Source organism: Tupaia chinensis, unplaced genomic scaffold, assembly GCF_000334495.1.
Source record: "Tupaia chinensis unplaced genomic scaffold, TupChi_1.0 Scaffold000146_1, whole genome shotgun sequence".
NCBI classification, from domain to species: domain Eukaryota; kingdom Metazoa; phylum Chordata; class Mammalia; order Scandentia; family Tupaiidae; genus Tupaia; species Tupaia belangeri.
In genome coordinates this window covers 10,296,173-10,322,451 of record NW_006159616.1, presented here as the reverse complement: position 1 = coordinate 10,322,451, position 26,279 = coordinate 10,296,173, and the positions used below count along the sequence as shown (strand labels likewise).

Here is a 26,279-nt window from a genome sequence, read left to right as displayed (position 1 = left end):
CTAAGATTCTGGAGTCCCACATGTCTGGCCACGGTTCAAGTCCTGGACCCAGGGGCTTGAAAATCACAACAAAGAAATAGATAAATAAATAAATGTTTTTAAAAAATGACACAAAAATTAAGATAGAAATTAAGTTTTAACTTGAATAAGATTGACTTATAATTAAAATCTTGTTTAATTAGAGGTGGATTATTCTCTCAAGGAACTGACCAGCATTACTATGATGAATTGTAGCTATCAGATCTCTTATGATATGCATGGTCTCTAAGACAATAGCACAGAATAACTTGTTCATGTGCACCTGCCTGTTGAGTTTTAGGGTCTGAAGGATCATACCATAATATTTGCAAGCAGTTCCTTAAGAAAACACAACAGAGCCAAAGCCCGCCAGTATTTAAAGCAAAGACTATTGAGACAGCTTTCGGAACTATTGTGCTTAGTTGTGATCAATGCATGTGAAATTCTTCCTCATAAGTAGTAGCTCGCCAGGCCCTCCCCTGAGCCCAGTGCTGGGGCTCCATAAAGCCCCTAGACCCACATGTTCTTTTTCTTTCTTTCTCTTCCCTTTTGCTTTTCACTCAACATTTACTCCTTTCTTAATACATCTCCTCTTCTCAATTTAGAATTCAGCTTGCTTTGCACGTGAGTCTTTGTTCATGCTAACTGAGCCCACGCCTGGTTGGCAGGTAGGAGGAGCTATCACTCTTTCTTCCCATCTCTCTTCATTTTCTTTTCTGTCCATTCTTAGATCATAGATATTCTTTAGTTGCTTTGTTAACATTCTGTACCCATTCTGATACCTAACTTTTAAATTGTACCTGCTTTTTCTTCCCTTGATAAACCTTGGAAAACTCAGAACTTTTTTTTTAGAGGTTTTTGCTATAGGGCGCATGCGCTCGCCAGACGACAGAGAGAGACAGAGAGACAGAAAGCGAGAAATCACCCCCCAGGGGGGATGGTCATGCCACAATCCCTTCTCCTCCATTCTCCTCTCGGGATCTTGGGCACGCACCCACACGCGCCCGACGTGAGTTTCAAGCCACCTGGGTTCAGGACGCGAACTGCGGTCGACCATGTGGGAGTCCAGCGACATAGCCATTACACTAACTGCTGGTCCTGGAAAACTCAGAACTTTAAGTGATTCTCTCATTGAATAAACAGCTTGGAATGCTTTACTCTATAGAATATCCAAGACCAGCAAAGTTCCATAATGCAAAAATGCTCTAGTAGCTCGGAGTAGATATGCCTGAGTTTATACCACTTGCTAAAAATTGAGTGCTTAACAAACATGCTAGGTATCCCATTACTTTATATACATTCTCTCATTAATTCTGTCTTCACAAAAACTCTATGAAGCATACATATTGTAACGTCCATTTTGTAGATGAAGACATTAAGGCCCAGAGAGATGGCATGGTCCTGGCTTGTCACAGAAAGTGAAAGAGCTCTGATTTAAACCCATGCGTATCTGATTCAGGCCCCAGTTCTTTGGTTACCAAGCTATACAGCTTGTACTAATCTGGATATGCTATGTTTTGCTGAAGTAACAAGCAACTCCAGAGTCTCAGTGGCTTAACACAACAGCAGGACAGCAGTTTTTCTGGCCCTTGTTAAAGACTAATAAAATAACAAAAGGCATATTTAATCCCTTGGTGCTGCAGGTACAATCCTGAGAATTGTGATAAGCTAGCCATAGTTGCGTTATCTCAGCTCTCCTGAATGTGCGGTCATTCCTCCATTCCTTCAGCACAGCCTGATATCCTCGTGTGTTATGGATTCTCTGTGAACTGGGCAGACAGGGCTCACTTTAGTTTACCAGATCATAGAGAGAGATGTTAAAAGAGCAGGAAGACAAAGTAATTTTTAAAGAGATTTTTGCTATAGGATGCGTGTGTTGGCCAGAGAGACAGAAAGTGAGAAGTTGGTGTGACCCTAAAACCCAAAAGGAGAATGAAGGAGAAGGGATTGGTGCACCTTTTGGGTTTTTAGGGCTCACACAAACATGCACCTGGTGTGAGATTCAAGCTCAGGACTCGAACCATGGCCAACCGTATGGGAGTCCAGAGATGTAACCATTTCGCCATCTACTGGCCTGACAAAGTAATTGTTGATGGTGAAAAGTACATTCCTGATGTACAAAGTCCAAGGTCTTGTGATAAAGATGGTGGGTGAAGAAGATCACACTGATTGATTGCTGTTCTGAGGATGTTACTGAGAGTGAAACAGACCCAGGAAATAACCAGGAACCAGATATGCGAAGATCTGGGGAAAGAAAATTCTAGGCAGAGTGAGCACACAGTGAGTGTAAAGACCCCAAATTGGGATTGAACATGGTGGTCCAAGGAACAGAGAGCAAGCCCGGGGCTGGGGCTCGGGAGAAGATAGTTGGTGTGAAAAGTAAGGTTAAGGTTTGTAAGGCCCCAAGAGCCACGGGAAGGACTTTATATTTTATTCTAAGTAGGGGTGGTGGGGGAGGCATAGACAGTGACTGACCAGATTTCCATTTTTAGAATATCACTCTTACTGTGCTGTGGAGACCAGGTTGTGTGGGGGCAAAAAGGTGGTATGTGTCTATCCATTGTTGTGATTAACATTGTACTGAGAACCATTTCTTAGGTGGCCAACTTAATGGACTTCCCAGCTTTTGGGAGAGGGTCTTTTTTTGTACTTCAGAACTAATTCGATTGCTGTTTTTTTCAAAGGTGGTGTGTAAGATTTTTCCATTCTGTGTTCTTATCTGTTTATTGTTATCGGAGTCATACCGAACTCTTAACCAAATACATTTAATGCTATTTCAGTAAACCGGAGCTTATTTGATTTTTTTTTTGGCCCTTTGTTTGCTCAGAATAGTGGCTTTTGGTCTTATTTGCAAGTCTAAACAAAAAAGAGTTGTTTGTCAAATTTTGAGTTTTTTGATACTCTAACTCTTGCTTGTCTTTTGCTACTAACAGTTACTATGGTGATTATTAGCCGTTCTGTTGCAGTAGCAGTCCGTATCCTCGTAGGAAGTGTTCTTAATGTTAAGCAGTGTTTTGGATCTTGTCTCCTCCGTCACCCACTGCTATTGGTCTCCAGTATTACTTTTGATCAAATCCACATTTAGGAAACTAGGGGCTGGGATAGTCTGTGGCCTGGTGTTAAGGTGGTTGGATCCAACATTGTCAACTGTGAAGTTCGAATCCTGTACCTCAGCAACTTCAAAAACGTGCTTTGCGTGTGTGCTTGTGTGCCCAAAAATCCCAAAAGAAGGGAGAAAGGATTGCAGAGTGACTGATCCCCCATGAAGGTGCTTTTTCATTTCTCCACCTTCTCCCTTCTCTGGTGAGTGTATGCACTCTCAGGCAAAATTAAAAAAAAAAAAAAAGAAAAGAAGAAGAAATAAAATAGTTTATGGGTACTCTCTGGGCAAAGTGTGTTAAGAGGAGTTACTTATTGAATAAAAATAAAACATAAATCAGAATAAACATTTGAATGAAACTGCAGTAAAATTGCTTGTTCTTACATTGAAAAAAAACGTTTATTTCATGTGAGAGAGAAAGGAAAGCAGAGAGAGAGAGACAAAAAGAGATAGAGACCCCAAAAGGGTCTTGCTCTGCTGTGACCCACTCCCCAGCCCTCAGCCAGCACCTGCAGTCACTCCTGATGTATCCAGGTACCCCTGGAAATGAAGTGCCTCCCATTTGGCTCTAATCTCGTGCTGGGGTACCTCACTAACTACACCACCATCGCTGGGCCTTACTGTTTAAAAACCAATACATTGGTGTGTATTACTCCCCACTCCCTCCTCCACTCCATTCCCAGCCTGTATCCGAACCTTCCAGACAAGAGAAGGCTAAGCCTCAGGTGGCTAGTTTTCTTTTCTTCTCTTGAACTTTGAAAGTCTTTAAATCCAATAGAGGAACTACTGGTTTTTATTTAGAAAAAATAAAAAGAACTTTTGAAAGTAGATGTTTTATAGAATGGTTAATCAAGAAGGTGGAGGATTTGGAGAAGTCGAATATAGAGTAGAGTGGAAAACAGCCAGCCTCCTCACATCTTATCACTCCCTTGTCCCCACCCCTCTAGTCCTGCCCTACTGCCCTCCATGTGCAGTTCAGCTCTTTGCCCTGACCTCAGGGTTCTGCAGGTTCTAGTAGCAGCTGCTCCTGCTTTCTCCCACTGTCTCTGACCCAACCATAGTGACCTCTTTGTTTCTGAATGTGCCAAGCCTCAACTGCTCTTCAACACAATTGCCTGGACTGCAAAGTCCTTACCCCTTGGCTAATCTTATCTCTCAAGTCCAAGTCTCCCTGAGTCACCATCTCTCAGCTGCCTCCCTCCTGCCATCCTAACTAAAGCAGCATCTTCCTCCCCCCTTGTCTCTATTGTATTGCTCTATATGTCGCTAATACCCATGGGAACACCTGCAGGCTCCCACATCAGCCTGTGAGCCGCAGGTGGGGCAGGCCTGGCCTCGTGGCTGCTTTCCTGGGGCAGCATGGGGCCAACACATGGAGCACACCGTGGACAAACGGAGCTGTAACTTCAGGTCTGAAGGGTGTCTGTGGCAGTGGGACTGGGCTGGAGAGAGGTTCAGATACAATAGGTGTTGACGGGTCGACTGCAGCAGTCTGTTCTGTTGACCCTGCCCCCTCTGTGGTTGAGTCCCACCCTGGCTTTGCTAATACTGCACCCTTGGTGCATCCCTGCCTCTGTGGTGACTTCTGCGACCAGGGTTCCTTTGCTGTTCCCTTTATTCGGCTTCACTCTTAGGTGGCTTTGTCTGAGAGCTTCACTCTTGGCTCCTCTCTTCTGCTTTCCATGGAAATGTCACATCCACGTGGGCTCCACTGCCAGCTGAGTCCCTTTCTCTGTGCCCCAGACCTCTTGGCAGTTCACTGCTGAAGGGTGGCTTTTTGGTAAAAGCCAGTGCTCTGAGCGAGGCACCTTGTACCCGGCCCAAGTACAACTACTAGTGAAACACCTGCCTGTGTCTGCGTTCTAAACCTGCCTCTTGTTGAGCAGAGATGAAACAAGTCAACCAGGAAGTGCTTGCAAAGTGCAGACAGTGGGAGTCAGGGAGAGTGTCCTGACCTAGCCTCCGGGGAAATCCTACTAGGTGGTTAGGATAGTGGGGGCAGCTTCTAGGAGGTTAAGGTATCTTCGCCTGTGTAGGGCCAGCCTAGAATACAAATGCAAATTTCCCCCTTTAGCTAATCTTTCTGCCCTGCTGGGGTCCCAGCCCCCCAGCCTGAAATTTAAACGCAGAGTGTCAGAGCTCTCTTCTGTTTCTTTCCCTTTTCCGTAGGGGCACTGATGGTAAGTTATTGCCTTTAATACTCTGAAATTGCTACAGTATATCCCAGTTTATTCTAGTGCATTTTGCTTGTTGTCCTTTAGAGATAGCAGCGAAACCCTTTGAAAAAGACCCTTGTGCCTGTTTTGGGGGAGCAGCCCCTCGGGAGGGCTGTGAGGTAGGCATGAGAATTCCCTTCCTCTGCTGTCATCACCTTGCTGTTGCCAGTTTGGTCTCACTCTCCCCTTCCCCTGCCTCCCAAGCCTGATGTGGAAGGCACTGGGAGGGGGGCAGCAGCCATTCTTGAGCTTGTTGTCAACGTGTGTTATGCATGTGATGTTTACCACGTCAGAAAGTAAAACACATTTTAATTTTGAAATTTCTAATAACTGCAGACTCTCTCGAAGTTGCAAACACAGTACAGAGTTTCTGCGCTCGCCTTTCCCCAGGGGTGGCACCTTACACAGGTGTGGTACAAGATGGAAATCAGGACATTGATTTGGTACAATAATGGCAATTAGATCATAGACCTTAAAACAAAATTAAACTATCACACATTTCAGCAACCCCACAAGTTTAATACTCCATAGTCTGGGGGTGCTCTATGGCTTAGTATTACAGAGTCCAGACCTAGCAACCTGACTGTCTGGATTGAAATGACCTAGCTCTGCCACTTAGTAGCTGTAAGTACAGGCAAGTTTCAGTTCTGGGGATCGTAAAGGTACCTACGACAAGTAAGGTAAAGGTGAAGTGAAGCAGTGCAGAGTACGTGGAGTAGCATCCCCATTCCTGAGCACTCCATCAGCGTTAGCTGTAATTACTGCAGTTTACCGTTACTTCATGTAAAGTGCTTAGCAGAGGGCTTGGCCCAGGAGCAGGAGTAAATGTCATATTCCCCGAGTTCTGCTCCCTGCCCAGCATGGGAAGGTCATCCTGCCTCAAAGGAAAGGTATGGGGAAACAGTGAAACGTTCCCAGCAAGGCCCAAACTGGCAAACCGGTCTCTCCCCATTTCTTGTCCTAGGTATCAGGATAGGGAAGCTCTCCTAGCCAGGGGGCTCTGTGAAGTGGGCCTTGACAGCTGTGTTAGCTGCTGTGTCCTGCTGTGTCCTGGCCACCCAGCGCAGCGCCAGGCACTCAGGATGTGTCGGTTAATGATTGTCTGGGGCGCTGCATGGAGGCGGGAGGCTTGTGTCTACTTCCTGGGGAAGGGAAGGGAAGGGAAGGAGTATTGGCTTTCTTTGAATTCGAGGTAGGACATTGGAAATGTCAGATTAACAAGATCAATGAATAGTTAATACCTGAGTAACTTAGTAAATTAATTTAACACATTAAATTTAATACATACTGTTCCAGATCTGTTCATGGACACATTTGGAGACTACTTCATTAAGTGTGAAATGAGTCCTCATTGAGGTCTGCATAATAGAAAAGCTGCCACGGGACCAGCAGTTAGCGTAATGGCTATGTCACTGGACTCCCATGCAGTTGACCGCAGTTCAAGTCCCGGACCCGGGGGCTTAAACTCACTCCGTGTGCGTGTGTGTGCGTGCCCAAGATCCCGAGAGGAGAAAGGAGGAGAAGGGATTGCAGCATGGCCATCCCCCCTGGGGGGTGATTTCTCGCTTCCTGTCTCTATGTCTCTCTCTGTCTGTCTGGCGAGCACACGCGCCCTATAGCAAAAACCTCTCCAAAAAAAAAGAAAAACTGCCATGTCCTTTAACTTCTTTCACGATCAGTGATCGTGACACAGCCCCCCAGTACAGGAATGTGCCTTTGGTCAGGGGCAGCAGGGCAGAGGTGTCAGTGAGGGACTGGGCGGGTCATCTCGGAGTGAAGGGGATCCTAAGGCTCTCTGCCAGGAGCAGCAGCTCCGGTTCATTGCCGAGTTTGCAGTCTGCTGTCCGGGCTGCATTCAGCTCCTCTCGTTCTGTGTAGAGGAGTCAACGGTGGTGTATGGCTCAGAGGGGATCACCTACCTGCCATTCCCATCTCAGCTTCTCCCACATCCTCTGTCCGGGACAGTGGGCTTCCTGCCCATCTGTTCTCTGAGCACGCCAGGCCTCTCCCTAACTCAGGCTTTGGTCCTCAGTAGCCCTTTCCTGGCATGTATCCCCTGTACCCCGTTCCCACTTCTAGAGAGGTCTTCCGTAAGCATTCTCTGTGGGTGGCACCCCTGCCTCTATTCCACCTCCAGGGAGCGGCACCCCTGCCTCTACTCATCTCTGTAGAGCAGCCCTCCTGCCTCTACTCCACCTCCGGGGAGCGGCACCCCTGCCTCTACTCCATCTCTGTGGAGTGGCTCCCCTGCCTCTACTCCATCTCTGTGGAGTGGCTCCCCTGCCTCTACTCCATCTCTGTGGAGTGGCTCCCCTGCCTCTACTCCATCTCTGTGGAGTGGCTCCCCTGCCTCTACTCCATCTCTGTGGAGTGGCTCCCCTGCCTCTACTCCATCTCTGTGGAGTGGCTCCCCTGCCTCTACTCCATCTCTGTGGAGTGGCTCCCCTGCCTCTACTCCATCTCTGTGGAGTGGCTCCCCTGCCTCTACTCCATCTCTGTGGAGTGGCTCCCCTGCCTCTACTCCATCTCTGTGGAGTGGCTCCCCTGCCTCTACTCCATCTCTGTGGAGTGGCTCCCCTGCCTCTACTCCATCTCTGTGGAGTGGCTCCCCTGCCTCTACTCCATCTCTGTGGAGTGGCTCCCCTGCCTCTACTCCATCTCTGTGGAGTGGCTCCCCTGCCTCTACTCCATCTCCATGTCCCCTTTTTAGTGCTTAGTTTGTATTCAGCATACCAGGCATTGCATATGTTTGTTTGTCTTCCTTATCAGAGTGGTGCATTTTTGAGTCAAATGTGATTCATAGACATTTTCTGGTCCACAGTAGGTATTGAAAAATATTTTCATAAGCTATTTGAGTAGATGTTGCAGTGTCTTTTAGGCAAGATTAATCTGGGAAATGATTCCAGGGCCAATAGTAATTCTTTAGCATACAAACTAAATGGCCCTTGCTTAGAATATATTATGTCTAGTCCTATCAAGATATGTATAATGTATATGTATAATACTCATGAGTATTATGTCTGTGGGGGAGGGGGTGATCTTTCTTTAACATCATTTTGTTTAGAAGATGTACTTATAAATAGCTTACTTGGAATTAAAAGCATATTGCATTTTCTAAAAAGGAATCCCTATATTGACCCAGAAGAATATCTACCTCAAGTTTAAGAAATTAAGGCACATTTGGAAGAAACACTTCCTGACAGGCCCAGCAGCAGTGGCACACGCAGTAGGGGCACTGTGTGATTTTGGAAGACATATGGGAAGGCTCGAGGTTCTAGTTCCCGGTCTGTCTGGAGAGTCTGGAGTGCCCGTAGTCCTGAGTGGCTGCTGGGCTGGGAGTGGATTGTGAAGACCCTTTTGAGGGTGCCCGATTCTCTGTCTCTCTCATGAAAGAAACAGTCATGCTCTCATTCAAGTATTTAAGTGACAACAAACATTTCAAGTCTGCTGCTAAACACTAGGAATTCACCAATGCTTAAGAGATGCCATCTGTCTTCACTGCGGTCTCACTGGGAGGCACACATTAAACACATAATTATTCAAATAATTATTTAAAACTATGATAAGAACTGTGAAGGAGAAATAGGGAAGGGGAGAGGATGGTTCTATTTAGGCAGGCCATCCCATGAGTCTCCATTCTTCTTCTCTAAAAATGATCCTGGCAGGTTGCAGCCTCCACTGCACTGGAGACTCCCAAAGCGGGGGAGGTGGGAGGGAAGGCCCTGGGGCTGGTCATCGTGGGGCTTGGTTTGTTTCTGTTTAGTTGAGTTTTGTGATAGTCTGAAGGGTCCTATAACAAACTGAGAAAAAGCTTTCCTCTCCTGGGTAATTGAGCCTAAATTAGAAATTATGGGTTGACCTAAAGCAGGTAAACGCTTTCATAGGAATTATCTTTATGTCTTTTTCCAATGACAGTTCTGCCTGAATCCTTTTCCTTCCCAGGTGTTTCAGAAATTGTAATACATGTGGTCTTCAACTTACACTCACATAGGGAGTTTCCTGTGGGAATGACCATTCCTGCCATAGGCCCCATTGCCTATTGACACTTTATGGAAATCTGGAAGTTTTAGGGCAGAGGTTCTCAGATTGTAGCCCATCAGAATCTTACCTAGAAACCCTACAGTGGTTATAAGCTTGGATTCATACAGATAGGGCTTCAAATCTAGGCCTTGAGCAATTTTGACAACTTCCCAAAGTCTCAATTTCTTCCTCAGTCTGGGGGCAGTAGTGGGGACAGTGATAGTTCCTGCCTCCCTGAGATGTTTCTAGTAAACTGCATGTAGGATGGGTTCGAATAGCACAGTGCCTTGTTTGTGTGTGTGTGTGTGTGTGTGCACGCGCGTGCACGCCATGTGCTTTATTGCTAGTGTTACTGCAGCAGTGTCTGTAAGTATTAGTTGGGTGTTGTAGAGTCGCTGAGTTCAAAGTGCAGTGCTCCTGGGAGGTTGAGTGGAGCCACGTCTTTGCCTCAGATCACAACCAAGAAGGGGGCAGAAAATCCCCCCTTATGGTACTAAATGGCTAGTGCTAAGAGGACTTACAACTTTGGTATTTGTAATTTATTAGTGTTATAATTATTATGTAACCTAGGATACCACTTAACACTTTCATATCTTTACCTCTTTGGAAAAAATTCTGTACATTTCTAAATATTCAGTTTACAGATTAAAATTTTAAGTGGAGATGCTATATTTAGAAGTGAGAAATGTGCGTGCCAAATTTATTCACACTGTAGCTAATTAAAAGTACCATACGGCCATTTTCTGAGGCAGAGTTGATACTGCTGCATTTTGGAATGCTTTTTGGGGGTCTTGTGGGGACAACAGTGTACATCAAGCAAGAGCAAAGCCTTTTTGCTTCCTAGTGTAGGTCCTGTTTGTGCAATGCTGACCCAGACATGAGCCTGTCTGCAGACATGGGATCTTGGGCTTTCCAACTTGAAGCAGGCCAGAGAGTAGACCTTCATAATAACTGTCAGATTCATTTCTCTTGAAAAAGCCAAAAAATAAAAGGAGAAAAAAAAAGAAGGGGGGAAGAAAAAAACAACCCCCCAGATGAACAAGGTTGAATGTTGGGAGTACACAAATTTGGATATTCTTTTCTTGATACAAAATATTGTTAGAAACTAGAAAAGCTTCATCATCAAGGGAAAAGTTAATCCTTTCAGTTTGGAGTTTGCTTTTTGTCTATATTGATTCCTCTGAAATTTCTTTTTTTTTTTTTTAGAGGTTTTTTGCTATAGGGCGCGTGTGCTCGCCACACAGACAGAGAGAGACATAGAGACAGAAAGCGAGAAATCACCCCCCAGGGGGGATGGTCACGCCGCAATCCCTTCTCCTCCATTCTCCTCTCGGGATCTTGGGCATGTACGCACACGCGCCCGGCGTGAATTTTAAGCCACCGGGTCCAGGACGTGAACCGTGGTCGACTATGTGGGAGTCCAGCGACATAGCCATTACGCTAACTGCTGGTTCCCTCCTCTGAAAATTCTTGAGAAGCATTTCACTTGGCAGTGAAATAAAACATACTCAATAATACGAAATCCATGGTTTTTAGTGGTGCCCCAGAATGCGCACCAGTTACTTGATACCAGTTAGCAGATACTGGCCTTCCTTTGATTTGAAGGGAAATGTTCTAAGAGTTGGCACAGATCTTACCCCTTCCTTACATATGGAAGGGTTAATCTTAGTTATTAAAGTTATGATGAATTCCAGCCTAAACTTTGAAAAGGGATTGTTTCAAATTCTGTTTCTTACTATGTCACATTGTCATGACTTTGGTATTAGTGACTTGACGTACAGTGGTAAATTATTGTCTCCTGAGAAGGTTGCACTTCCAGTGAGGAAAACCCAATAAGTTGTGGTGTTCTTGGTGGGATAGTCAAGTGCTGTTCAAGTTGTAGATAGTTGATGGAGGGAGACAAAAGTGAGTGGGGCAGGGATGGGTTGGCTAGTGTGGCCTTTATAGTGTGTGCCGAAAGTATTCAAGTGAGGAGTATTGATTTGTATTTAAATTTAAAAAATTTATTATTTATTTATTATTTGTTCTAGGGGCCATGTGTGCTCCATGGAGAGAGACAGAGAGAGAGAGAGAGAAAGAGAGAGAGGGGAGAAAACATCCCATCCCCTGTGGGAAATGTTCACACCTCAATTCTTCCTCTCCCATTTCTCTCTTCTTTTGGGATTTTGAGCACACGTGCCGTCATGTTTCTCAAGCTGCCGGATTTGGGCCTCGAACCATGCATCAGCCATGTGGGATCCAGCTGTCACAACCACCAGGCCACAGAGCAGGTCCAATTTTTATTTTTAAAACACAGTAACATGCTGATGATAGCCTTTGCTTTAAAAGAAAGCTTAAGTTATATTTTGCTGCCAGATTCTATCAATTTTTAAGGCAGTAAGGTGCTAGAGGTTTATATAGTTTGAAAATGGCGACAGGTGGTTTTAACAAAATAGATGAACACAGATGTGCTCGAAGTTGCAGTGATTTCCTTTGGACACTCAAAAATAAGCATCAGCATACTCCCCAAATGCCTGATATCATCATTTTGATCTGGCTTGCCAGCTTCTGATTTCAGTTACAGTTTTGCATACTTGCTTGTTGAACCATAAAAGAGAAACAAAAAAGCACTGCTTGGGTTCTCTTCCTGCTGTTACAATCCTTCTGTTTCTTTTCTTCTTCTTTTTTTTTTTTTTGGAGAGGTTTTTGCTATAAGGCGTGTGCGCTTGCCAGACAGACAGAGAGACAGAAAGCGAGAAATCACCCCCAGGGGGGATGGCCATGCCACAATCCCTTCTCCATTCTCCTCTTGGGATCTTGGGCACGCATGCACACACCCCCGGTGTGCGTTTAAGCCACTGGGTCTGGGACTTGAACCGCGGTCGACTACGTGGGAGTCCAGCAACATAGCCATTACGCTAACTGCTAGTCCCTCCTGTTTCTTGATTTCCAGTCCTCTACTGAGCCTGTGGCAGCCACTGAGACCCTGGCCCAGGTGCCTGAACACGTGCTGCGAGGACTTCCGGAGGAAGTGAGGCTTTTCCCATCTGCTGTTGATAAGAATCGCATTGGTGAGTACTCCGGTTACAGAGTCAGTCGGGTAGTAAAGAGCAGGCGACGGCAAGGCTTCCCATGGGGTCACATGAGGTAGGAAGTGCATCGGAAAGGCAGCACATGTACACTCGACTTAGAAGACTGCGGTGTTTATGCGCGTTCCAGTCAAAAATCCAGGGTGGCAGGTGGACATAGATTATAAAAATAAAATCAGGAACACACACACGCACAAATACACACATCCTCTGTGCCCCTTCTCTCGTCTGTTTTTGGGCCTCATCCCACAAAATGTGGTATTCTCTGCTCTCCGATTCCACGGTGATGTGAGTATGATTGCTGTTATATTTACTTCATAACTTTAATTGTTTTTACGTCTGTTCCTGTCATGGATGTGAGTGCCTTTGTTTCTTGTTTACCCTCCTGTCTCCAGTACCAGACACTTCATGGACCTTCAGTGGATATTGAGTGAATGACATGACCTGAGCATGTCTGCATGCTTCTGGCTGGCACTTCCTGTTGAACACAAACCACGCTTGTGTGTGTTTGGTCTTGTTTTTATAGCCTAATGTTTAGACAGAAGGCTAAGGAAGTAAATTGTAGAAACCCGTCAAAACACAGTCTCAGAACGTAGTGTTTATATCCTGTTTCTCCTTTTTTCTTTATATGTATTTATGATACTCCACTTTACATGTATATGTGTGTGAGGAAATTCTTGATAAATGCTTTTCTTTATTCTCACTGAAAATTTACTCAGTGAGCAATATGAGTATTTATGTCAAATTATTCAAATGATAGTGGTTGATTTTATTGCTCAACTGATAAGATTGTTAGCTGTATTATCAAATGCAATTCATAGCTAGCTGGACAGGCTTGGCCCAGCCTCCACGCCTGTTCTGTACCTGAAGAAACGGAAGCTGAAAGGTGACGAGACCTGCCCGAGGTGATGGTGGGTGCCGGCTCTGGGTGCCGTCTTTCCTGACTCCAGGGCTGAGCTCCTGCTGCTTTACTGACAGCTTCCTGGTGTTGGTTTGCGTTGTAGTCAGTGCATAGGAAATAGAAGTACCTCTAAGAATACCATGGATGAGCATGTATTTTGGCTACTTGCAATTCTGAAAAATGAGTTATTCCAATAGCTAACTTTTCAGGAAGTTTAACCAGGGAGGAGAGGATTTTCTATTTTAAGCAAGCAGATTTGAAAAATATTTATTCATCAGACTGTATTTCTCACCTTTTATAAAAACCACTTGTGTTCACTGGAGATAATTTAGTATCTATGAAAAGAGCAAAGAGTTTAAAAATTATTTCTAGCTTTACTCCATTTTGATATTTTATGCTCTACATTTATTGTGATTTTGTTATTCTTTAAGTACTTGTGATGGTACTGTATGGATAGTTTTCATGTGAAAATTAAAAACAGACCCAGCCTCAGTGGCATGTCCTGCTAAGACATTGTGATTCTCAGGATGGGACTGCATAGGAAACTTGTTTTTGATTCCTGGTCCAATCAAGAAGGCTGAGTATGGTGGGGGTGCACCTATATTCTCAGTAATTTGAAGAGGTGGAGAGGGGAGGATCTTGGCATGGTAATGTGGTATCCTAGGGGGAAAAATAGATAAAACTACTGAAAAATATAAACCATTATTTCCTAGGCATAAAGCAATCTAAGTTCTTTATGGAATAAAGAGGAGAAATAAAAAGTTTCCACTTGAGGGACCAGCAGTTAGCGTAATGGCTATGTCGCTGGACTCACATGTAGCCAACCGCCTTTCGAGTCCCGGACCCGGTGGCTTAAACTCACGCCGGGCGTGTGTGCGTGCGTGCCCAAGATCCCAAGAGGAGAATGGAGGAGAAGGGATTGCAGTGTGGCTATACCCCCTGGGGGGGTGATTTCTTGCTTTCTGTCTCTCTGTCTGTCTCTATCTGTCAGGCCAGTGCACGTGCCCTATAGCAAAAACCTCTCAAAAAAAAAACAAAACAAAGTTTCCACTTGAGTGGCCAGTAGGTGGACTGGTGATTAAGGTGCTGAATCCTACATGACTGACTACATGTTTTGAGTCCTAGACCCAGTGACTTGAAAATCATGCTGGGCACATGTTTTTGTGTATAATCCTGGGGAAACTAGAGGAGGGATTGTAGTGTGACCATCCCTCCGGGGGATGATTTCTCACTTTCCCTCTCTCTGTCTGTCTCTCATGAGCACACATACCCTATAGCAAAACTTAAAAAAAAAAAAAAAAAAAGGAAACCCACTGAAGACCTTATTTAATTCGATATAACTTGAGCTCGGTTCATTTAACATTATCTTGCTTTTAGGCAGTTGAGCTTCTTAACTATTTTGTGAAATTGAATTGATTTTGATGCTTTCGATCTTTAAAATAACCATAATACATTATAAAAATATTGGTTTTATTTTCTAGGTGTCTGGGCCACTAAACCAATTTTAAAAGGCAAAAAGTTTGGGCCATTTGTTGGTGATAAGAAAAAAAGATCTCAGGTTAAGAATAATGTATACATGTGGGAGGTAAGAAAGAATTCTGGTTCTTTGTTTATCAGAGTTCCATACATTTTTAAGTTGTCATTCTGTCTTATTGGGATTTGACATTTCGAAATTAAAGCAATCATTTTAATATGTTCTTTAAAATCAAGAATACTTCCATTAAAGAGAAGTAGTGTTTCTCTGGATACAGAATGCTATTTAGATATGCTTTTGTGTTTTGAAACTGCTTGGCTGTCCTCAACAGTAAATTTCAAATCCATTTTTTACATTGCTTTGTCCAGGGTGTTTTGCTTTGTGCCTAAGACCTTGACTTTCTGTGCCACAGTACAGGCTTCCAGACATGCACAATAAAAGACATTCCAAGGTAGCTGCACAGAAAACACCGTTAGGGCCTTCTCTGTAGTTTAGAGTAATTTCTCTGTTGCTGGGATATTCAGAGTTGGGTATATTTAGTACATGGCACATTTACACAGAGCTAATTTTTCAGAACTTTTTCATTTTTCTAATTTTATGCTTAGAGGAGATATAGTCAGGAAACAGAGATGAACTATCCTTGCCAGGGTTACTCACATTGGAGAGCAGTGTTGATGCAGAATTAGAGTCTGTCTCTCCTGCCTAACAGTGAAGCAGGAGAACCGTCACCGTGCGTTGCCTGGGTTCAGATGCCATCTCTAGCTGCGTGATGTTGAGCAGGAGACTTAACCTCTGGCCTAGAAAATCCTCTATTTATTTATTTATTTTAAAGGACTTTTGCTATAGGGCGCATGCGCTCACCAGAGAGCCAGAGACAGAAAGACAGAAAGCGAGAAATCACACCCCCATCCCTGGAGGGATGGCCACGCTGCAATCCCTCCTTTATTCTCCTCTCAGGATTTTGGGAACACACGCACATGGTGCCTGCTGTGAATTTTAAGCTGCAGGGTCTGGAACTCAAACCACGGTCGACTGTGTGGGAGTTCAGCGACATAAGCATTTTGCCCACTGCTGGTCCCGAAAATCCTCAATTTGAAAAAATGGGGATGATAAGAGATGTTGGATGGTCAGAAAAGTCATGCACACTATTCTATGCAAAAATGCGTAATGACTTTTCTGATCTCATAGGATCCTTGTGAAGATATCATTTGTTTTTGTGGCTGTTTTCGGGGATATTGCATTGAAATTCAGCATTTATGTTGAAGTCAGAGTCCTGAGAAGCTCCTCACTTTCTTAAAGGAATTACATGGCCTCCTTTTTAAAGCAAGTGAAGTTTTTGGATGTTGAGGAAAGTATTCCTATTTGAATGTCTTAAATTGAATCACAGCTGTTTCTCACACATTATCATAGAAAAGCTTAAAACTAAAATATGATTCTGTAACATTTGTATGTTTGAGATGTACTGCTGTTCTTCTGAGTGCTGTCAGTTGTGTTTTTTAACACGAAAAATCCGAGTTTCTTCCAGTAATTTTGAGTTTCTTTCTTTCTATGATGCTATCACAATGTGTCTTCTGACTGTTAACCTTCTGTGGCTTTAGGAAAAAGGATTTACCATGAGAATGATTGCTTTATACGATTTTTACCACTTTGAGGTAAAAGAGCTCTGTGTTTACAAAACTGCCCAACTGAAGGATGGTATTAATTACGTAAGACAGTGCCTGAATGATTAAAAACGTCTTGACCACGGAATTATACCTTCAAATAAATTGTGTTTTTAAATTTGTAAGTTTCCTAAGGGAAACTAACAAATATAATCTACCGGGTTAGCGTTAATCTACTAGTGAGAATTATGTCAAGGAACCAGAATCTGTGTAATGCTAATCTCGAATGAATGCCATCAATATTAAACGTAAGTTAAAGGTGCCTGTTTTTATCCAATATAACAATTTGATATTTAGGGAATATTATATAAATGATTGATTGTGCCTTTTGTAAGTTAAGCTTCATTTAGATACTTGATTGCTTGTTGAAAAATTGTAAATTGGAACTATGACATTATCAGGAACTTGATTTTCACTATGCATTTGTTACCATCTTATTGTTAATTTAAGATACTTCTTATACATGATATTAACAGTTCTTCTTAGGTTAAAAGATTTTGATCTTGTCAAGGCTGACTTTTTCACCTGCAATTAAAAAAAAAAAAATCTGGGGACCAGCAGGTGGTATGGTGGTTTAGGTGCTAGACGCCCACATGGTTGACCATGGTTCGTGTCCCAGACCTGGCATCTTGGTTTCTCACTTTCTCTCTTCCCTGCTCTGTTAAGCACATGTGCCTTGTAGCAAATGAAAATAATAATAATAATAATAATAATAATAAGTAAATAAGTTTAAGTAAATGATTCTTAAAAAAATTCTGAACCTCTTTCAGATAGTTCCTACTATAAGATATGCATTGATATAGAAACATTTTAAGATGTTTACTCTGTTAAAAGTTATTTATATAATTATGCCTGTGGCAAAGTATAGGAAGTATATATTGTAATTACATATTTCTTATAAAGAAGAAAATGAAAATGGAAGTAAAATTTAGAATTTTCCCATTTATTTATCTCTACCCTGGTCTTATCCTCAGACTTGCATCAAAAGCTCTTATTAATTAACGTAACAGAACCAGCTTATCACCAGAATCTCACCTTGGCATTTGTTCTTCCATCAAAGCCCCTTAAGACCAGCTTATCTTTTAGCAGCAGGGTGTATACCCCAGCTGGAACTCCATTTTGAAGCCAGTCTAAGACAAAGTGTTAAATTGCTTTTCTTGAGTCTTTGATTATCTAACCTAGTCATAAGTCCTCTAAGCTTTCACTGAAAAAATTCTCTTAAGTCAGAAATAACTGGAGAGAAACAGTAGAATATCCTCAGGGTGAACATAGAACAGTCGGCAGGGAGCTACTAGCTAGCTGAAACTTCTCGTAGGGCTTTTCTTGCTTGTCCCCATTCACGGTGAGCAGTCTGCAGTGTTTTAATGGCATCTCTGATAAAATCCTTTCAAATCGACTTCTTTGGAGTTTAAATTGCTCCTAATGAATAGAACTTTGAATTGTTTCAATAAGAATTACCTCAGTAAGTATTTTTTAAGAGTCTTTATTTATTGGATCAGTTTTCGGTTTACTGCATAATTGAATGGAAAGTAGAGATCCCCATCTACCACGCCCCAACCCCATGTGTGCAGACCTTCCCCGCCGTCAACCTCCGGCACCAGAGTGGGACAAATGTTACAGTTGATGAACCTGCGTTGACACGACACCATCACCCAAAGCCCATAGTTTACATTGGGGTTCACTCTTGGTCTTGTACATTCTAGTAAGTCTCACTTTTTAGGAGTAATACATACTCATCTCAAAATAAAATGAACAATACAGAAAAATATAAACAAAACAATAAAAATCATGTAAACTTTTACCACCCAGGAATAACCACTATGAACATCTTGGTGAACATTCTTTCAGCTTTCTGCTTCTCTGAGTCTGTTTTTCTTTGATCTCTGACACACATGGGTGCATACATGAATAGCATGTACGTAATTAAGATCAAGCAGTTTTGTCATATGCTTTTTTCTTTCAGTATATTGTGAACATATCTGTGTTAACTACTTATCTATATCACTATTTCTTATAGCTACCTAGAATTCAATTGTATACCATCTGTAATGCTTTTAACCAGACCCTATGTTAGACATTTAAATAGTTTTAATCTTTTCATGATTATAAACTTCAAAGTGTACAACTCATTGTAATACATATGTTTTAACTTGTCTGCTTATCTTCTTGAGATACATTTCTAGAAATGTAAACGTTATGTACTGGCCCAGCCATGGTGGCATACACTGCTAAACACTGTGTTCTGCAGGCTGGGACCATATGGATGGCCCAAGTTCAATTCCTGGTCCAACCTGAAGGCAGTATGGTGGTATGTGCCTACAGTCCCAGTTGGGACAAAGATGGGAGGATTGTGACACAGAGAAAATGTTTTTTTCAGTTATGTACCTTTTAACCTTCTGTAAATTTTGCCAAACAGCTTTCCAGAATGATTTTACCAATTTACATAGCTACTGAGAATACTTTTTTGCTAGCCTTTCAAAACCTATTAATGTTTATGTTGTTACTATTTTTTATCTCTTTTTATTGATGAAAACTGATAGTTCACAGCTTCTATTTGTGTTTTATTAACTCAAGCCAAAATTTTGAGTCAGGCTAGAGGGAAGTAGAATTGCATCTCATCCACAGTAGATAGAGAAATTATCTCTGTATAATGAAAAGACTTTAATGTAATTTTCCAATGAAGGGAAAACATTTTTTATCAGTCAGCACTGTTATGGTTAGATATTAACAAGTGAGTTTTATAGCCCCTGTTACCTCAGTTCTTCTAATTTCAAGTTTTTGTGAGTTGAAATTGCAGACGAGAAGAAAAAAGGTTGTAGAGAATTCAGCAAGTTGATTCTGCAGAACTTATTTTTCAGAAAAGGCTACTCAGCTCTTACTGCTCCTAAAACCATGCTTCAAAGTAGCACCATGGGGAGAGGTCTAGACCGTTGGGGAAATCCAGAATGCCACCTGTTTTTCATGACCCTGGAGACAAAGATAGTTTTTAAATTTTTATATGGTTAAAAATATCAAGTGCTAGGGACCAGCAGTTAGCGTAATGGCTATGTTGCTGGACTCCCATGTAGTTGATCGCAGTTTGAGTCCCGGAGACCCGGTGGCTTAAACTCACGCCGGGCGCGTGTGCGTGCGTGCCCAAGATCCCGAGAGGAGAATGGAGGAGAAGGGATTATGGCGTGGCCATCCCCCCTGGGGGGTGATTTCTTGCTTTCTGTCTCTCTGTCTCTCTCTGTATGTCTGGCGAGCACACGCACCCTATAGCAAAAACCTCTCCCAAAAAAGAAGAAAAAAAAATATCAAGTGCTTTATGACATGTGAACATTATATGGAGTTCAAATTTTAGTTCATAAATAAAATTGTATTGGAATACAGCTATAGTCATTTGTTTACATCTTATGTATGACTGCTTCTGCCCCATACATACTGCTTCTGCCTCATACATCATGTATGACTACTTCTGCTCTGTTGACCAGTGGCAGCAGAGACTTTGTGGACTGCAAAACTGAACATCCATATGCAGCTTTACAGAAAAATGTTTGCCAAGCCTGGTCTGATATGTGGAGAAAAGATGCAATAGGTGTGAACTTGCTGATGTCTGATGTTTTGAATTTGTTGCACAGCTGATTCATTAATAGCAATACAGAGACCAGCAGGTGGCATGGTGGTTAAAGTGTTGGATTCCCACATGGCTGACTGCGGTTTGAGTCCCAGACCTGGTGACTTCAAAATTATGCCAGGTGTGTGTGTGTGTGTGTGTGTGTGTGTGCCCCAAATCCCAGGAGGACAATGGAGTAGAAGGGATTGTGGCATGGGGTGTGAACTTGCTGATGTCTGATGTTTTGAATTTGTTGCACAGCTGATTCATTAATAGCAATACAGAGACCAGCAGGTGGCATGGTGGTTAAAGTGTTGGATTCCCACATGGCTGACTGCGGTTTGAGTCCCAGACCTGGTGACTTCAAAATTATGCCAGGTGTGTGTGTGTGTGTGTGTGTGTGTGTGCCCCAAATCCCAAGAGGACAATGGAGTAGAAGGGATTGTGGCATGGCCATCCCCTGAGGGGTGATTCCTCACTTTCTCTCTCTCTGTGTCTCCAGTGAACACATGCACCCTACAGCAAAAATAAAACAAACAAACAGAAAAACCCAAAACCCAAAACCCCACAAAGGAATAAATAATTTGGTTCATCCAGTGGATGTTGACTGGGGGCCTACTGGGAGCCAGTCAACATTTATTGAGCATCCCTTATTGGGAGACTTCCCAGAAACATTTGGGTAGTTGCAACTATGAAACCAACTCAGGATAATTTTAAGAGGGTGAGTCATTGTGGCTTGCTCAATAGAGATGGATATTGGACTGGACTTTGAGGGTTTGAGAGGCCCAGCTATTTATTCTTTACATTTGTATTTTAGAATCACTTATAAAATGTCCTCTGACATGTGGGCTTATTGTAGTAAAATGTACCACCATCTGTTAGATTCTGTTTTATCTCCCTTATTCTAGAATCTTCAGAACATTTCAGAGTACAGTGATGCGTTTGAATAGTTCTTAAAAGTCTCTTATCTCCAATCTAAAGAGGAAAGTAGTCGACACTGAAGGTCCATTTTTGTCTATAGCTACCAGAGAGTCGATTCTGTATGACTGCATCTTATAATCTTTAATAATTCCTACAGGTCTCTAATCCTGTAACTGAAAAACAACTTGGAATTGAATATGCCAAGAAGGTATAGTCTTCTATAGATAGCAGTGTTGATAAAATTCTTTGTAACTTATAAAGATTTAGCCTTTATTAAATGTTTTCATTGAAATGCTTTCATACTGAAGCAAGGTCATCTTGTTTATTCTACGTTCTCACTTTTACCAAGTTACAGATTTGCTTTACAAATAGATGATGTGTATGAAATTACTAATCTAAGTGACTTTGAATATTACTTGAACATCAAAGTGAGATACTCAACTGTAGAAAATAAGCACTTTTTTCTTTTTCTTATAGTTGAGTACTTTTTAAAAGATTACCAATGAGTAATGTCTGAATTTTTGCTTAGAATTTCTTTTTCCCCTAATGTTAGAGAGTACGGGCTTTATTTTGAACCAAAAATAAAAATAAAAAGTGGTGTGCAGATCCCAGACTTCTGGAAGCTCTCTGTTTCTGGAAGAGACAGGAGGTTCACATTTACCTCCCGTGAGTCATGTGAACCTCCTGTCTCTTTCAGAAACAGACTGGGAAAGTGTGAAATGGAGTGTAGATCATAACATTGTAAACTCAATAAGCTAGATCCTCCGAGAAATTAGGATGTATGAAAAGGAGCCTCAGACAGTACGAACAGATGAGGGCCGTTAAAATGGGAGGTTGAGCTTCCAGTAGAGGTTTGTCTCCACGGTTGGTGTGTTAGAGGAGCAGCTTACATGCAGTGGAGGGGAAGCCCGGAGGACAGCCAACAGAAATATATTTATTACTGTAGACTCTAACTTTGGGAGCTGGTCTGAGTGAAGATAAGACTGATCTCAACATGAGAACTGATATAGTTACGAGGCGGTTTCCTTAATTCGTGGGAGAGATTTCTGTCATATTTAGTTACTTCCCGTTGAGATTAGATAAGGACCTCTTAGGTGAGGATTCAAATAATGGTGTTTACATTAATCGAAGGTTTTATTTTTAATTTACACATTTGAATTAATACATGTACAGTGAACAAGTAAATGATAAGGAAAGTTGTAAGTTTTTTTTTTTTTTTAAGAGATTTTTGCCTTAGGGCATGTGCACTTGCCAGAGACACAGAGATATTGAGAGGGAAAGTAAGAAATCACCCCCCGCCCCCCAAGGGGATGGCCATGACACAACTCCTCCTCTATTCTCCTTTCAGGATCTTGGGCATGCACATACATGCACCGGGTGTGATTTTCAAGCCACTGGGTTTAGGACTTGAACTGCAGTCGGCCACGTGAGAGTCCAGTGATATAACTGCTACACCATTTGCTGGCTCTGGAAAGCTATAAATTTTAACATCCTCACTTCCATTCCCTGCGATAACTGACAGTTTGGTTCATCCTTTGCAAACCTTCTTCTATATGGCATGAAGATTTAATTTTGAATGTGTATTTAAATTGGCATGTTGCTGAACTGAAAGACTCCCAGATGGCCAACTGCAGTTCAAGTCCCAGACCTGGCAGCTTGCTTTCTCACTTTTTCTCTTTTCTGTCTCTCTCTGGTGAACATGCTTGCCATGTAGGGGAAAAAAATGAAAAAAATATAAATGAATAAAAAATAATTTAAAAAAAAATTAGATTATTTTATAATTTTTTCAGAATGGAAATTGGATGGTATGAAAATTATATTCTTGGGGCCAGCAGGTGGCATAGTGGTTAAGGGCATTGGACTCCCTCATGGCCAACCGCGGTTTGAGTCCTAGACGTGGAGACTTCCTGTCTCACTTTCCTTCTCTCTCTCACTTTGTCCCTCTCTGGTCAAAATTAAAATAAATAAATAAAGTTAAATAAAGTAATAATTCTTTTAAAAAAGTTTATACTCTGCTTGAGGAAGAGTTAATACCCAGTCTCTGTTTAGTAGAGGCAGAAGGGAGGTAGAGCCTGGGGGAGGTTAGGAATGGCTTAGAAGAAGGGCTTAGAAAGAAGAGCAACAGAAATTGAGAATTTCCTTCAACAGGACAAAGGTATGAGCTTCTCTCCCCCATTCTCTGTCTGGATATCTGTTCTGGTATAGAAAAAAATGAGAAGACCAGGTTTGAATTCTGCCTCTGAATTTTAGGAACTAGATTATTCTACCGAGGTTACTAACTCTGTAAATTTCCTCATTTATGAAGAAGGCCTAATAATACTTCAGAAGCTAGTTTATGAATTCTTATAAGGGTGGAATGAAATAACACTGAAGCATTTAGCCCTCGGCCTGGTCTCCTGCTACTCCTGTTTCTGTAGTTCATACTCCTCTCCATGGGGAGTTTTAATTCATGAGTTAACTTGTCAAAACTGTTTTTCAATAGTACGTAGTTGGGTAGCCTTGTGTATTTTAAAGGGACTGATTTATAGATTGGATCTGGAACAAAATACTGATATTTGGTGGTATTTCTCTGAGATCACATTGGCTGAATATTTCTTGGTCACTATAAAGATCTGGAAATAGACTCATTACTGGTCTTCTGTTAGGTTTGAGCTAGGGTAGGAGGGTTACTTGCCTTTGCATTGTCTATCGGAAAGGAAGAGAGGGTAGTTGCTTCTGCACTGTCTTCCCATTACCCTATCCTAATGGCGTATGGGGCACTTTTGCCATCTGGTAATTTATAGGTACATTCAGCAAACTTCTGTCACATTTTGGAAATAGAGTCTGTGTGTCAAAAATGGAAATTAATTTGATTAGGAAAGTAAGGCTCAATCAACTTCAATGGGAATTATATAAAACACATTTTAAAACTCAGTTCATAAATATAAGGTTAAACTCAATAAAAATAAGAAAGCTACAGGTCTTTAAAAATGTGTATATATGATGATGATGAGGAGGATTTTAGGTTAAGTTTCAGCAGATTTGGCTACCTTCATTCAAACTTAGGTTTTCATTCAAAAAACTAACTTGCTCTTCCCATCCGCTTCCCTTTTTTTTGCTATATAGATTATTTTAAGTCAGTGGTGGAAAAGTAGAAAATTCAGATAGGCAAAAGAAAGAAAATAAAAATTATGAATTATCCCGTTCCTCAGAGCAAACTGTTATTGACATTTTTTCTATGTTTAGTTTCAAATTGCTTTTATCTTTGTAAAGTCATATATTTTTTACATTATAGTATAATCCAGGACCAGCAGATGATGTAATGGTTACATCCCTGGACTCCCATACAGTTGACCATGGTTTGAGTCCTTGACCCAGTGGCTTAAAACTCATGCTGGGTGTGTGTGTGCACGCATGCACACCCAAAATCCCAAGAGGAGAATGGAGTAGAATAGATTGTGGTGTGGCCCTGAGGGAGTGATTTCTCACTTTCTGTTTCTCTGTCTGTCTCTGTCTCTCTGGCGAGCACATGTGTCCTATAGCAAAAACCTCTCTTTAAAAATGGTATAATCTATATTTTCTATAAATAGTCTTATTCACTTGTCAGGTTGTCAGTGTATTATGAATCTCTTTTATATCAATAAACATATATTCATATATCATTATTTGTCTTCTACAGTAGTTGCAGAAATAATGCATGTTTAGTGAAAAATGCTTAAAGCCTATAGAAATATCTAATAAAATACATTTCCACATAATCCAATAATTTACATAGCAGTACTTTTTAGTGTTTTTGGAGTGTTCTGCTATTTTGATGGACCATAATTTACTGAATTTAATAAACCATACTGGTGCGAACATCTTTGTAAATACATCTGAGTACGATTGCCCACTTATCTCATTAGAATAAATTCCTGCGCATGTACGTGCTAGTTAGAGTGTATGTATGTATGTTTATGTAAGATTTAATAGATACAGAAAAGTTGTTTTGGTTAGGTACTACTAAATTCCATCCCCAAAATGACAGCAGTTTGTCCTCCGGTAAGCAGTGTTTGGGAAATATTTGTTTCCCCATACCTTTTCCAATCTTTTTTTTCTTTAAAAAATAATTTTTGCTAGTTTAATAAGTAAAAATTATTTTAATTTGATGTTACTTTTGATTATTTCCTATCTTTTCATGAAGTTTTGACTATGTGCATTCCTTTGTGAATTACTAGTTTTCCAATTTTTAAACAACAGAGGTATTCATCTTCTTTTATAAAGCTAAGTAGTTTCTTTTTGCTTGTCAGTCCATAGGACTTAGAAGATATCTTAGTCCCAGGAACTAGCAGTTAGCGTAATGGCTATGTTGCTGGACTCCCATGTAGTCAACCGCAGTTCGCATCCCGGACCCGGTGGCTTAAAACTCATGCCGGGCGCGTGTGCGTGCGTGCCCAAGATCCTGAGAGGAGAATGGAGGAGAAGGGATTGCGGCGTGACCATCCCCGCTGGGGGGTGATTTCTTGCTTTCTGTCTCTATGTCTCTCTCTGTCTGGTGAGTGCACGCGCCCTATAGTGAAAATCTCTCCCCCCCCCAAAAAAAAAGATGTCTTAGTCCCTACTGAAATAAAATGAGCTATGCATAAATAAAGAATTCACTCAACGGGGACACTTTGCTTTTTGTAAAGGTCTGTGTTAACCTCAGAGCCCTGAAGTTAGGGCACAGCCTATGTTGTTATCCTAAGGCGGGTAGTGTAGACTCGAGCTGCCGTCACAACTCTGGGGTTTTCCTGGCAACCATTTCCGTGCCTGTCTCTGCTGTCTCATTGACATGGAGCTCTGTAGCCGTCGCTGGATCTGAGTGAGGCTCTGCTAACCCTCTATCCAGTGGCAGCTCGTATTGCGGGGCGAAGGGGAATAATGCTTATGTAAATTAATAACAATGGATCGACGATATAAAGGACCATCTACTCGGCTTTTCTTATTTTATTGTGCTGGAATCATGACAATATCTCTTGAACATTTTAGACCAACCAAAGCAGATTATATTATTTTGGTGTATTAAGTTTAATGTTAAATTTTACTTTCAGATTATTTTTCTCTTTATATATTCATATAACTTATAACCAAAATATCATATAACTCATATTTTCTTTAAGTGGCTTTATTCAGTCATCATTGGGATGTGAATATCTTTTATGCTGTTAAATATATTTCTACAACGACCATCTTTGTTCTCTTCTAATTACATAAATAATTCATGTTTGTTGGAAAAAAACTTTTTTTTTTTTTTGGAGGGGTTTTTCGCTATAGGCCGTGGGCGCTTGCCAACGGGACAGAGAGAGAC

General features: G+C 41.8%; 1 protein-coding gene across 1 annotated transcript in view; it reads left to right on the top strand.

Moving 5' to 3' along the window:
• The window catches only part of PRDM2 (PR/SET domain 2), a gene marked incomplete in the record, with an annotated part of 130,618 nt that overhangs the window by 6,545 nt on the left and 97,794 nt on the right, over positions 1 to 26,279 (top strand). The window contains 3 exon segments of the mRNA XM_006145277.3: positions 12,287 to 12,404; positions 14,805 to 14,908; positions 21,132 to 21,182. Coding sequence (XP_006145339.2) covers positions 12,287 to 12,404; positions 14,805 to 14,908; positions 21,132 to 21,182 — 273 coding nt within the window.